Source organism: Etheostoma spectabile, unplaced genomic scaffold, assembly GCF_008692095.1.
Source record: "Etheostoma spectabile isolate EspeVRDwgs_2016 unplaced genomic scaffold, UIUC_Espe_1.0 scaffold00003242, whole genome shotgun sequence".
Taxonomy (NCBI): Eukaryota; Metazoa; Chordata; class Actinopteri; order Perciformes; family Percidae; genus Etheostoma; species Etheostoma spectabile.
Window position 1 is genome coordinate 162,265 of NW_022603012.1, and position 14,454 is coordinate 176,718.

The following is a 14,454-nucleotide window of genomic DNA, read 5'->3' on the forward strand; positions in this document are numbered from 1 at the left end:
TGAATATCCAGAAGTTAAAGTCAGAGTGAGAAAAATCTTTGTTGGATTTTGTTGGTGGCCATGATGTTGTGGCCCTCTTCCCCACGGGGTTTGGGAGAAGTTTGATTTTCCAGCTCACTCGGTTAGTGGTAAAGGAGTCGGCTAAGGTGAATGGTAGTGGTGCAAAGCCAATGTAATGACCAAATGTTAGCAATTGGTTATGGCAGATCCAGAGGGGATCTGGTCAGCAAACTTTAACAGAGTACCCGCTCAATGAAGTTAACACTTTTCATTGGAGAGTGGCCAGACTCTCTGAACAAATGAAATGTACGAGAGTCTGGTAGGACCAGGCTAGGTCATACCTGTGCTTTCTCTGCTCTGGTATGGAGGGACGGTAGAGGCCGCTAACGTTACTGATGGGGAAAGGGTTATTGTCAGAGTTAAAATAACAGCCACATAAAAACACTAAAAAATACCTGTATCGGCTGAACTGAATTTTCCTCCTGCTAGTGGCGTCTTTTCATTAGAAACATTTTTAGCAAAGAGTAGGCTTCTCCTCTGCTATGTGCGATCAATACATGCGCTGCACGCTCAACTTCACGTTTAGCAAAAGAGGAGAGGCTGCTTGCAAAAAACTCAAAAAATCTGTGGCCTACGCAGCTGCTGTGAACTTTTAGTTTACAGGGTATTCTCTAAAATACTTCAACCTTTTTTTTTTGGCCACGTTTAATATGAAAATCCGACATCATAACATTGTAGATCTTACAGAAAATAGGGAAAAGCATAATATGTCCACTTTAATTTACGTTCAGTCATTGTGTCAATTCCGGCATTTGTCATGACCCAGCAGCCTGGTTATGACAGTATTGTTAACTGTCAGTGCAGAAACACACAAAACAAATTCAATTAAAACTGTGAGTTAGAACAGTGTATAAGTGTCAATTAACCGGAAAAGTGTGGAAGTGCGCTGGTTCTGAATAATTTTCTGCAATAAAAACCAAATGTGAACGCCCAGGGAGAAACTGTTCATTGAAACGGTTAGGATGTGGTTGGTGCCAACAGGAGTTGTGTCACCCTGTGCTCCTCTCTTCTGCAGGGCTGCAAGAACAGGAAGAGGAAGACCAGCTTGTGCTTAAAAAAAATCACATGTTAATGTTTTTGACTGCCACTTGTTGCTGCTTGCTGTGCTAATTCTGCAAACAGCAGATTAATGAGCAGTTTAACAGGTAAAGGAATGAAAGTCAAACAGGGTGGTATGGGGGAACACCAGCTTGTGTTTAAAAAAACAATGTTATTGTTTTTGACAGCCACTAGCTGCTGGCTGTTAATTCTACATATTGTTTTTACTTTTTGTTGCTGCTCCTTTCTGCTGACCTTGAAGTGGCGCGTAAACCGGTGCACCCTGCCACCCAGAAGCATGAATTGTCAATATGTATGAAGTGTCAAGCAATCGATGAGTCAAAATGTTGAAGTGGGCAGGACTTCCTCTATAATCTTGGATTCGTTGAGTACATACAAAGCTCTATAGGCACCAGTCAGCCTACTGCCATGTCACCGGGTAAGTGCCAACAACTCTGTCAAACTAATTTTATTTCATTTAAATCCACCTGCTGATATCTACATTATTACTACAGGTTCAATGTAATACAGATAGTGTACAGAATGCTACTATATGTGTCCACAGGGTAATGGGAAATGCATGAAATTTATTTTCATTCTGAATTTCTTTTTTTTCCTCTTAAAATGTTCTGTTTTCAACTTGAAGTTTAGTTTGTGGTGTACCCAGCTATCAGGGTGCACCGTCTTCAGAAATCTTCTTTCTGCCAGTTTCATTATGCATCATCATCAACTTACATAAGAAAGATACTTTAAATGCTTATCGGAAAGTAAGATATTATAACAAAACATACTGAATATTAGTGCTGTGCTCAGAATTACTTTGATCACAAACTGTTCAATTTAAAGTTTAAACCTTTAACATTCTAACATTCATTATATGCATACATTTTTGTTGGCAGTTGGAATTGTGCAATACTTGACGAAATCCTTAAACAAACATAAGAAACAGAAGCCAAATTAACTTTTGTACTGAAATCACTGTACAGTGAGAGTGAGAGGAAGACACAGACGGCAGTTTAGATTTTCATCAAATGATCTGTACTTCTTTTTAGAAAAAAACAAAGTGCAATTTATTCACAATTTTTTCTCAAGAATTAGAATTAGAAGAAACATCTGATGATTACTTCTCTTATATTTAAGTATTTTGTTACAGCTCTGATGCAAGCTCACTTCTTATTAACCTGTAACAAAATTAGCCAATTTATGAATGTGTAACAACTTCAAATAAAACAAATTAAATGCCTTCCACAGTAGGTAGTATTTCTGCTGTTAACACATTGTCTTCTTCAGTTCCTGCACTTATGAGAACATGAAAGCGTTAATAATATCTCTGATCTACCCTTCCTTCCTTTCTAAGAGTTCCATCTGAGTGATCTGTGCCCTTTTGACACAGAATACGCTGGCAAGCATGACAACATTGAGATCCCGAGCCTTCCTCCTCCTCCTCATCTCCCTCCCATCCCTGCTTTACTACTGCTTCTTGGACCAGAAGCAGAAATATCATCCAGCTGTTTCCAAGAAAAACATCAGCATCCTGCTGTGGCACTGGCCATTTGGCCGCTCTTACAGTCTTGATGGGGACAAATGCCTCAAGATGTACAACATCAGTCGCTGTTTCCTTACTCACAAAACAACCACCTTCCCGTCTGCTGATGTGGTTGTCTTTCACCACCAGGAGCTGAAAAGAGGTCTGTCCTCGTTGCCCCTGCACCTAGATCGCCCGGCCTCCCAGCATTGGGTGTGGTTGTCAATGGAGCCTCCTGTCAACAATGCAAACCTCACACAGCTCAATGGCCTCTTTAACTGGACGATGAGCTACAGACGTGATGCAGACATATTCATCCCATATGGAAAAACCATGGTAGGAGGTGATGAGCTAGGCTTCCAGGCTGCTTCCAATCGCTCCTGCCTTGTCAGCTGGGTGGTCAGCAGATACCAACCTCATCAGGCTAGGGCTTGTGTTTACCAAAATCTAAAGAAGTACATCCCCATAGAAGTATACGGAAAGTGGAACAACAAACCCCTATCAAAAAAGAAGCTGTTGCCCACAATTGCAAAGTGTGTTTTCTACCTTTCTTTTGAAAACTCTGAGGCAAAGGATTACATCAGTGAAAAGCTCTGGAGGAACGCTTTCCAAGCAGGGGTCATACCAGTAGTTCTTGGCCCCAGCAGGGTGACCTATGAAGCCCTGGCTCCCCCTGGTTCCTTTATCCATGTAGCTGATTTTAAGAGCACATCAGATCTGGCTGCCTATCTGAAGCATGTGGCTGCAGACAGACAGGCATATGCGGAGTACTTCCAGTGGCACCACACTCACAGAATAAAAACCTACACTGACTGGAGAGAAAGGCTGTGTCAAATCTGTGTTAAATACCCCAGTTTACCAGCCAATAAAGTCTATCAGGACCTGGAGAGCTGGGTTGACAGCTAATAGCGTATCTCTTCATGCATTTAGGTTACTGAGATGTTGTTTTGATTAGGACTGCTGATGCATACAAGTGTGATAACCCAATAGTATACAGTGACAATATGATGTGGGATCACACATGTCTCAGTCAGCCGTGCAGTTTTGGTAAACAGTTAGGAACTACACACCTCAGAAACAGATCTCTAGTGGTTAGTTGTGTTGGCTGTGCACTTCACGATAAAGCAGAAGTGGGAACCTGTGTGTAACCTTATCTTCCATTTGTTAAAACCACAGAGACAAGTTTATCTTTACACCAAGCTACACTGTAAAAACATACATAAAATTAAAAATAATTGTGGCAACAGTTTTTGCTCTATTTATTTTTAGATTAACAAGCCTTTTTTATAATTAAAATAAATCAAATTTTTGTTGTACTCACTTAAATTAAATACGAGTTACATGAAGTGACAATGCAATGAATCACTTCAATTTATTACGTATTGAGCTAATGCACTCTTTTATTTAAGGCAACACAATTTTCTATATTTTGTTTTGAATGACGTTTTTATTATTAGATTTACATGTAGAATTTAAGTGAATAGCAGAAGAAAAAAAAATGTAATCATATCTGTTTGCACTAATTTACTTGACTTAAATCAAATTAATTTTGTGATGTGTACAGAGGATAAACATGATACAAAAACACTTTTAAAACATGTATTTGAAATACAGGATTGAAAATATTGCCAACAATGGTATTGTAAAAAAAACAAAAACAAAAACTGGTGAGGTTTCAGACAGGACATCCTAAATAACCAACATTCAACAACTAGAAACAGAATATGCTTAAACTAATCACCTTGAACTCTTTAAATAAACTTAAACACTTTGTTTAAAAAAGAATTAGCTGAAAAAAACGGAATGAAAGCTGAACCACATGCAAATACTATAGTGACAATTTCCTGTGGGATTACATGTGAAAGTGAAAAGGCTTAAAGTCTGAAAGTCTTTATATGAGGAATTTAAACCCTGTGTTTTACTAATTGTAAAGAATTAGCTGGAATGCAGGCGCTAGTTGGTCAACACACAGTTCAAGGACCCAACTGATAACAGAGGTCCGGCTGCTTTCTTGGTGTTCACATACTTGAAAGCCCTCCTGACGTCATACTCAGAAAGGAAGAGGGATGTGAGATCCAGCCACCTCAGCTTCAGCTGTTTTTGCTTGTTGGCTGCTAAGGGCCTCATAGTCAGGAGACGTAATTAGTATTAGTCATAGTTCTTAGATCTTGCCACATGCGTCTGGGGTTGCCATCTTGAAATTTTAGTTTCACTTTCTTCCTGTAGTCCCATTTTCATCCTTTACTGCTCTTCTTACATTGTAGGCTACTGCTTTAAAATTGTCTGTGTTTCCTAGTCTATATCCTTCGTGTTCCTCTTCAGGGATCACTCCAGTGCTGCAGGAAATTCCACAAAATGCATGAATTTTCGGTTTCCTTTTGCTTTCTTTGTGTTGGAAAGCAACAGCTCCACCCTGTGGTTATGTGGGTATGTTTGAAGTGAACAGAAAAGTCAGCACTGTCGTGTTAGATTAGATTAGGTAATACTTTATTCATCCCACAATGGAGAAATTCCCTTGTGACAGCAGCAGTTATACGCAGTAAAAAGCAAACCAACAAACAACAGGCAATGTGTAAAAAGTACTGAATGAATGTAAAGTGCCATTAAATAAAAGGTATTGTAAAGTGAGGTGGCCATATTATGAAAAATATTGCAAAGTAAGTAAGTGACAAGAAATTAAATTGAATAATATGTAATTAAATAATATAGCAAAAGTAAGTAACCATAATATAGATGATATTGAAGTGTAACCATAATATAAATAATGTTGAAAAGTAGTGGAAGTACTTGTAGTGGAAAAATATAAATACAGATAATAAAAATATACATAGAGCCATGGTGCGTGGTGGAGGTATCAGTCTGCTGCTGAAGGAACTGCTCAGGGACCCCACAGTGTTGTGTAGGGGGTGAGAGGTGTTGTTCATGATGGATGTCAGCTTAGCTAACATCCTTCTCTCCCCCCACTTTAAAAGTGGCCAATCCAGGAGTAAAATCAGAGGTGTAGAGGGTGAAAAGGAAGGGGGAGAGCGCCGTACCCTGAGGGGCACCTGTGCTGCAGTGCACCACGTCAGACACACAATGATGAAGTCTCACATACTGTGGTCTGTTGGTGAGATAGTCTTTTGTCCATGCATCCAGGTGTTGGTCCACTCCAGCACTCTCCATCTTCACTTTGAGCAGCAAAGGCTGGATGGTGTTAAAAGCACTGGAGAAATTAAAAAAAAAACATGACTCTCACAGTGCTCCCACTGTCCTCCAGGTGTAGCAGCGATAGTGTTCAACCAGTTTGTGCCACTATGCTGTACTTGAATACACAGATCCTAAGCCAATGACTGACAAATTATAAGATACACATTTAAGAAAACAAAAGAAGCACAGGATATAATTTGAGATCTGGAATCCAAAATCAAATAGCTAGAAAAAAAAAAGATGGCAGGATAGACTAAATTAAATTAAAATGAAACAGTTACTACTTCTTAGTCTATATCCATGACGTTCCACTGCCTGGATGGCTATCGTTCTGCTGGAAATTCCACCTGATGTCACTCTTTTTGGATGTCTCATTCCCTTTCGCTTTCTTTGTGTTGTAATTGAAAATCCGGTCGATTTATGGTTAACTTCTCCTCAGATCTCTGCTGGGTGTATTGAGAGTCCAATCTGAGTTTTCTGTTGAACGACTAAAACAACCTTTGAATGTACAAAGGTTCCACCAAAACAAGTTCCTTCCCAAGGCTATTTAGCAGCTCCACTTGACGCTTAGCACTGCCCAAGACAATTGAGATTGGTTTAAATAAATGCCAATAAACAACACGTTTTTCCTCCCATCCCGGATTGCTTTCTTTGATATTTACATTTAAAAATCTCAACAGAAGAGTTCACACAGCGGTGAGTTGATCATCTTGTCCAAAGAAATACAGCAACATTGTAAAATTACCGAAAATTGCATCCATAAGCATACATTGTTCATAAAGCTAACATGGAGGCTGCTGGACAGGGCTGCGCCTTCTAGATTACATAGTCTCTTTTTTCAGTATGTTAATCCAAAAAGTCTGGGTGAATGAATCCTTTAAATATGACAGAATAGTACAAGACATTTTAAAATTGTGATTAGAGGTTATTTTCTGAAAAAAAAAAAACACGTTTAACTTCAGATTATATAAATATTTATTTCATTTCAGCTCTGGTATATCCACATGCATGCTAAACATGGTGGTAAAGAAGTACTCCTTAGTGTTTAGAACCCATTATATAGAGTCCCAAAACAGTCCGTGCCAAAGATAACTAGCGTAAGTAGTTTCTTGTTCAAGAATTCCTTCACAAGACCCATTTTTCATTAGCGAGACAGTTACCAAAACAAGACAACCAGCTCACTGTTTTTGTTTAGCTATCAGCACTCCTGAGACAGCAGAGCTATGCAACATCTAGAAAAGGCAAACAATATGAGAATTGTATCTTTTCGGGTAATCCTTCATACCAACTATAATAAAGTCCTTCATTTTGTTCCACAACCTCAGTAGGTTTGAATAAAACAGTCTTTACAACACAGTTAAAGTATTCTGTGTTAATACTCCTTATACTGTATCAGCTGTAGATATATAAATATATATATTTTTGACATATTGTAGGTGTATGTGTGCAGGTCAAATGCAGTTTAATATGCTACTCCACTGTGTGAGAGCTAAACGAGGCTGAGACAGTGGGAGCAGGCTGAACAGAGGGGCCACAAAGAGCAGCTTTCCTTAGAGACAGCAGCAAGAGGCCACAGTTTCATCCAGGGTTACTGCACCTAGTCAAATACGTTCAGTGAAGGTGAAGAATTATCCTGGGTGTGTAATGTACTGTGTATGGTCTATGCAGTGGGGCAGTGTGACCATCAACAAGATACAGAAAGGTAGTTGTGCATGTGTAGTCCTAGCATTTAGGTTAGCAGCTTCAGAAAAAAAGAAGGTAAAAGCAGAGAATATTCATTTGGGGTACACCAATCCGATCCTTTATATGGCTAACAGTGACCATCAGCATACAATTCGGCATTTCTACTATTAGTTATGTTCATTTAGTTACGACAGACCAAAACATTAGTATTTGGAAAGATTAAGTTAGATTGGTGCATTTCTTATTGCCGCATATTACATAAATTAGGGGATATTTCTAAAATTTGGACAAAGCCAGCCTGTTTTTCCCAGCTTCTAGTTAACCAATTACCACATCAATGTAATGGATTTTACTCCCTTTACAACTTTTTTCTATCATTTCATCTAGGCTTGGCATTGTAATATTACTCTGTGTCCCCTCTCTTTGAAATAAGTTTCAAATATCTTTAAATATTGTTAGCGTTTCAGTTTATTTTGACTTCTATGATACCGTTTTGCTTTATGACAATGTGTCTTGTAATATTGAATGTTATAATCTAAAGCATTTAGCTTGATTGGTTGTACTTGATAATATGCAATCTGTTTTATACCTACAAAAACCTTGCCCCTTTTTCATGTTTTCCCTGGTGAAGACTTGGTAGGATTTTAATAAACCTTTGGGAGCTATGTTAGTGTGCGGTTAAGCTCTGCTTTCCCCTTAATCAACAAACTATTACATTTCAGTTAAAACCTAGAATGCACTATAACTGATATACCAGGGAAAATATGTTTACTTCTTTCTGAGACATGTCCTGTCCTTTCCACATGAGTAAGAACCCTGTAAATATAGTCAACGATAAGGAAACAACAATTGAAGATTGGACACAGCGCTACGGAATGTAGCGAAACATGTGTGAGCCATGTGAGGTAAGGTCTCTTTCCTGTACACGTTAGAAGCTATTTACAGATCACAATAACCATGGGGACACGCCATGTTATAGAGATACCATGTACTATACAGGGTGGATCTGCTCTGTTTCAGAGTTCTACGTAAAAAGGTTTCAAATTACTTTGAAATCATTCAAGTTATATGTTAAATACAGCAAGTTTGCACAAGAAACTTGTAAGAACCTTAAATGCAAACTGACTCTCAGGTTCCATAACACACTGTCATCAATTCATGCATAGAGGAACTGGACTCAGAACACAATGACTACATAACATACTGATAAAGATCACGGTGTGTTCATGAAATATTAAAGTCAGATTTTTTAAAATGCTTAAATAAAACCAAAGCCTGCAGTAAGAACTCAAAAAATTCAAGAGTACAACATATAAACATGGATATTGATGAAGATCTATCAATCATTGTTTTAGGTCAGTGGCATGACTCTGCTCCTGTTAACACAGGATATTATATTCAATATGCATGTCTGCTACCTGTTGGAAACTGTTCTTTGATATTGGCTGATTGTAATTTTGTGAGTAGGGAAGAGGAGTGATGAAAGAACAGAATGAAGCTGTAGAATTGGAGGCATTGGTCCCAGATTCAGTCCTGCATCAAGTAAAAATAAAAATAGTGCTGTGACGTCCATAAAATGTCCATGTGTGCCTCTTTCATCATGTTCTTTCTCCCCTATGTACCGTACACCCTCCTTCCTGTCAAAGGGTTGGACTGAGCAGAGCAGTGTATGTGGAGTGTGTGTGTATGTGTGTAAATTCAACTATTTGTACACACAAATGCTGCATTGGGAGTGTGAAGCATCTCAAGTGTTCAGGTTTACTTGTGGAACCTTTGAAGGGTGGAGTCATCAAACAGTGGGTTCTTCACCTCCATTTCCCCAGTCTAAAGATGGACAGAGAGAAGTACACATTCTGGGTAACATAGTTCATTATCAGGAATACATTTTTAATAGGAATTTGATTTTGTGGATCTTTGGTATATAGTATAAACAATATGTATTTAAGGAAAATATTACTATTATTATTAAAGAATGCACACATTTACAGTATATCTAGTAATGTCATCCATCAGTAACTTTACTATTAGTATGATATTTGACAGGTTCAGTGACGTTTGATGATGGGGGACATAGATGATTACATTTTCTAAAATACTTATGTTTTACAGTCGGGTTTGGCATCAGATAATGTGTAAAAACTTGTATTTTTACATTTGTTTTAATGTTTTCACAATTAAATGAATTATTCCTTTTGTACATATTTGGATCTTCATGATCTTTAAAATGGAATAAAAAAGTAGAGCACTTTGGATTAAGGTATTGTAACGGATTCTGTGTTGGCGCTGGTCATATTTTTAAGGCTTTATTTTTGTAAGTGAATATGTTCGTGTTTTGTGTATGTGACAACAACGTTACACCCAGCCCTTTGCCTAGTAGACTTATAGTATGCTGATAACAGGTAAACATAGCTCCCTCTCTGTCCTCTGCCTGCCGTGAGCATTTCAGCGCCCTGTCTGCGGCAGGTAGCATCGGGGGTGTTACTTGCCGGTGGTCTATCGGTCTGCCCTGCACTGGAGCCTGCAGGCCTCAGGTTTCAGTCTGTTGGACTTAACCTCAACAGTGACGCTGTTGTATCAGAAGCACAGCTCTCCAAATAGTCTGCCGCTAAAAAATGCTCAAAACTCGAAATCCAGGGGCTGTCTGAGGGCTAGCCCGTTTTAAGGCCGCTAGCTGCTAGCCATGAGTTGAAGACTGTATATTTTTTTGGTCAAAGGTAGCCTGTGGAAATCTGTCGTAACCCCAGCTGCCTTAGCCCTGTACAGCTCCTTACTGCAGCCAGGGGCAATACATACTGACCCCCCCAGACTTCTTTGTTTCCGTTTCTTCAGCCATATGTCCGCTAGACTCTGACTCTTTGTACGTTGTTCCTATGGCTGCGCTGCTAGTGCTAGTTAGCCGCGGAGTAGCTTACCATGCCAGTGACGTAGTAGATTGTGGAATTCCAACATGGCGGCGGCCGTGTAACAACAAAACTTTCAACTTGCCATTTTATCCCTTTTAACAAATTCACCCATTTTAATAATTGTACCAGTGAGAAGAAATAAAATACATCTGTTATATCACCATTATTCAAATTCCAGTTCAGTTCATCTTTAAAGTGTGATGTGAGATGCTAAAAAGAAAAACTAAACGCTGTTTTCAGGTAACCTTTGACGTTCCCCCCGAAGCTGAATTCTTTTTTTTTTTTTTTAGAAGAAGAAGAAGAAGAAGAAACACTAAACCCATATTACAAAGAAAGACAAAGCATTTCCAAAAATACTATCTAAAAAAAATGTACCCAACCCGCTTTAAAAACTAATTTAAACTAAACCAAAGTCAAACAAAACAAAAAATTAAAACTAAATACAACTAAAAAGTAATGAAAAATGCAAAACTGTAATAACCTTGCTTAGGACATAAAACATGAGGTGGTCAGATGTAATGTGATAAAGTAGATCAACAGCGCTATATGTGTTTTGCCTAATTATTTTTTGTTTTTCTTATAAGATCATGTGTATAGATACAAAACCTTTTTTCCCCTTTTGGCCATTTTTCTGTTGTTGTTTTTTTCTGCACTTTTGCCTAAACTCTAAGTTGTTGTCCATTATCCCTTCCTCTTTCAATCAATCATTCTCTTTTCTGATTTGCACAAGTCTGGAAAACAGTAACCTTTTTTTTAAATAATCAATTATTAACTGCAGCAATATTACCATTCATTAGGAGTCATATTTGTGTCCGACTGACACGTGTAAGTATAAAATTAACTCTCCTTTTAGCTCTGGTGGTCTCTATAAACTCCTGAGAAAGAAATCTACTTCTTTGACATTACTTACGTTGTCTGTCTGCTGTTTGGTGCTAAGCAACTGAGCCTTTTCACACTTTCCTGTTGCTGCTTGAACCAAGATCGCAAAGAGCTAGAAAATGAAAACTAGCTACAAAACGTTAAAATGCTCCCTAGAGCTGAGAGAATAATTGTGTGTTTGTCATTATGAGAGACATATATCACATTACACATGGACATTTGAGCCATTGCTAGTTAATGATTAATGATAATATTTAATTATTTGCCATCATTTTTATTCTTGATTTCTGGTTAAGGGCATCCTCCTGACAGCATTGAGTCAGTATTGAATTATGTTGACCTGATGATATACAGTTTAACTTACAATAAAAGTTGAGCTACTGTACATGTTCCAATGACACAGCGTTTACTCACAGGTGCCAATCCAGGACACTCATACACTGTGAAATCTCCGTCCTCGTTCTCTTCATCGGTCGATGCTCCTGAGTCAGGAACTTTTGCATCATCCCTGTGTCTACACACACACACACACACACACACACACACACACACACACACACACACACACACACACACACACACACACACACACACACACACACACACACACACACACACACACACACACACACACACACACACACACACACACACACACACACACACACACACACACACACACACTTCAGAGGATAACACAGATTCCATGAGGCAGAGAGAATAGGGAGGGACAAAAGACAAGGGGCAGGAGACACACACATGCCCAGGAGAGATGAGTGCGTCTTGGCTAGGGGGATGACTCACTTTTCCAGGGAGAGCATCTGCTGCTTCTGATGCTGGTAGTGGTACATCTGGGCACTGTGGGCCAGTTTCTTGTCCCCAGGCTGGAACAAACCGAGGGGCAGAGGGGACATTATAAAATCAGTGTTATTTATCCACATCCTGTCAAACTACTCTGTTAACATTGACTTCAGAGCATGTGTCCTTTCTACACATGTTCAGGTTCTGAAACCGCTTAAAGGATCGGAGCGTTTGTCCTTTTAGGGTGCTCCCCAGCAAGAAATTGTTGGATCACATTGTGTAAGGAGGCATCCAACATTAAGCCTTTCTCTGTTCTCTGTGTTAAAAGAGCTCTGAAGAGTTTTGAACTAAAAACACATAAATTATGGTTCTTTTGTAGCAGACAACAGTTAACAGTTCAACTGTCATTTTGGCACTGTATTTCCAGGTTCTGGTAAACCATTATACAAAATAAGAAAACACTCAACATAAAAATGCTTTCTGTAAGAATGTATTAATGAATAACTTACTGATGCCACTAATGTGAATGGACTGTATTTACTTACTACACAAACCGCCTTAAAATAGTACAGGAACCATTCATTGTTCACACACCCTAATAGCACAGCATCGTTAGCAATTCAGGGTTCAGTGTCTTACCCAAGGACACTATACGACGCATTACCAAAAAAATGAGTATCACTTTAAACCAAGAGCTGAAATCGCTGTGATCTAGCCATGTCTACAGTAAACTTTGCCATTTTCCAAACTTTACCAAATTCTGAGGCGACGCAGACGTATTTCACGGGCAAGTATTGCATTTATCACAAGATTTTTAGTTTTATCACCACGTACTTACCAACACCATTCTCCCCCAGAAAGAACTAATGTACACCCTGAACCAACGTTCAGGGCAGTGTTCTGCTGGTTTTGTTACAGACCAAAGACTCTAAATGTTAGTGAGGGCTAGAATAGGATTGCATTTCAAGCTTCACTGTAGCTGATTCTGTAGTCCAGCTTCGCCCAGGTGTGTCTCTTAACACATGGATGGAAACAACTTCTCTCTGTTGATGCTTTATTAAGATCAAGCAACAGAACAAACATGGGCGCAGGTCGCTTTGGTATGGTAAACATTGTAAAAGGCTACCTTACACCATGCATAGGAATTATATATATAGCGAATAATAAAAGAATCACTATTAATTACATTATCTTGAAGTGTACTACTTACAGTGTAACTACTTAGCATGTAAATAATGCACCTAAAATAAAAACGGAGCAAAAGCAACAATCGCTATTATGTCGAATCAACAGCCACGTGCAATTTAGCTACCAGGTGAAGAAAACAAACAACAAAAATCACCAGTTAACTCAATTTAAAATTGAAAAGACAATATACTAATACAATAACAGGGTTAAATGAACTGACAACATAAGTTATACGACTTACAGTTCTCAAGGACGCACACACGCAATCTCAACTGGCTAACAATCCCTCGGATAGCTGGTGCGCGACGGCCTTTGCTCCACTTTGAAGGCTACAACTCAATGCTTTTTCTTTCAGCGGTCAGATTTTCTGGAAATGAACGAGGGTAAAACCTTTTTTAGACCTGACTAAATGAAATTTAAGGCCTCGGACGAACATCTGGCCATTTTTAAGATGTTTTAAGGCCTTAAATTTATAGTTCAGAATTTTAGACTTTTTAAGAACCTGATGTTCATTTTGCTCATAAAATGTTGTTTGCCTAATAGAGAATGTGTAAACTAGTATATTATAAATTACTATACTTACTGCTTTTACTATCACTATAATGCGGTTTATGAGAACCATGAATTTTTTGATGGTTAGCATTACATAGTTATCCACATAACTACTAATTTTTTCTATTTTTGTTATTGCCACTCTTCACTCTAACCCCAACCGGCCCGTCAGACACCGCCTACCAAGAGCCTGGGTCTGACCGAGGTTTCTGCCTTAAAAGGAAGTTTTTCCTCGCCACTGTAGCACTGTTGCTTGCTCTGGAGGAAACTACTAGAACTGTTGGGTCCTTGTAAATTCTGGAGTGTGGTCTATCTGTATAGTGTCTTGAGATAACTCTTGTTATGAATTGATACTATAAATAAAATTGAATTGAATTGAAATTGAATTGAATAATAACAGCTGGAATAGTTGTTGTTTTTGTGGTTACCGGGCCAGTGGAAAAAGCTGTAAACACAACATGGTGAAAGTGTTAACAAAAAGTTGCTTAGTTACAGATTCATTAGACATAAAGCAAGATCAGTTAAAGGTCCAGGCAGCAAAGCACGCTGGAGCCCTATTTTTCTTTTCAATATTCTCTCTTCTAGGGCTGGGTTTGAAAAAACAACAAAAACTTTCTGATTTAAATCCATTTTCAT

General features: G+C 38.6%; 2 protein-coding genes across 3 annotated transcripts in view; one reads left to right on the forward strand and one right to left on the reverse strand.

Annotated features, from left to right (window-relative positions):
* Positions 1–1,416: 1,416 nt before the first annotated feature.
* LOC116676507 (fucosyltransferase 7) lies at positions 1,417–3,763 on the forward strand. The gene is made up of 2 exons (XM_032507554.1): positions 1,417–1,537; positions 2,456–3,763. The coding sequence occupies exon 2, from the start codon at positions 2,507–2,509 to the stop codon at positions 3,527–3,529; it is 1,023 nt and encodes a 340-aa protein (XP_032363445.1). The 5' UTR covers positions 1,417–1,537; positions 2,456–2,506; the 3' UTR covers positions 3,530–3,763.
* A 3,005-nt stretch (positions 3,764–6,768) lies between these two features.
* Positions 6,769–14,454, reverse strand: part of npdc1b (neural proliferation, differentiation and control, 1b) — a 37,836-nt gene continuing 30,150 nt past the window's right edge. The window contains exons 7-9 of one of the 2 annotated variants that reach the window (XM_032507556.1): positions 12,082–12,161; positions 11,692–11,785; positions 6,769–9,319 (exon numbers count right to left, since the gene is read on the reverse strand). In XM_032507556.1, the coding sequence (XP_032363447.1) occupies positions 9,254–9,319; positions 11,692–11,785; positions 12,082–12,161 (240 nt within the window). In that variant the 3' untranslated portion in view covers positions 6,769–9,253. Of the gene's footprint in view, positions 9,320–11,691; positions 11,792–12,081; positions 12,162–14,454 lie in introns of both variants that reach the window. The other variant, XM_032507555.1, reaches the window with a different exon arrangement.

What these genes read in the sequence shown, in the direction of transcription:
- LOC116676507 (XM_032507554.1), top strand. Translation starts at nt 2,507, where the DNA reads ATGACAACATTGAGATCCCGAGCCTTCCTCCTCCTCCTCATCTCCCTC.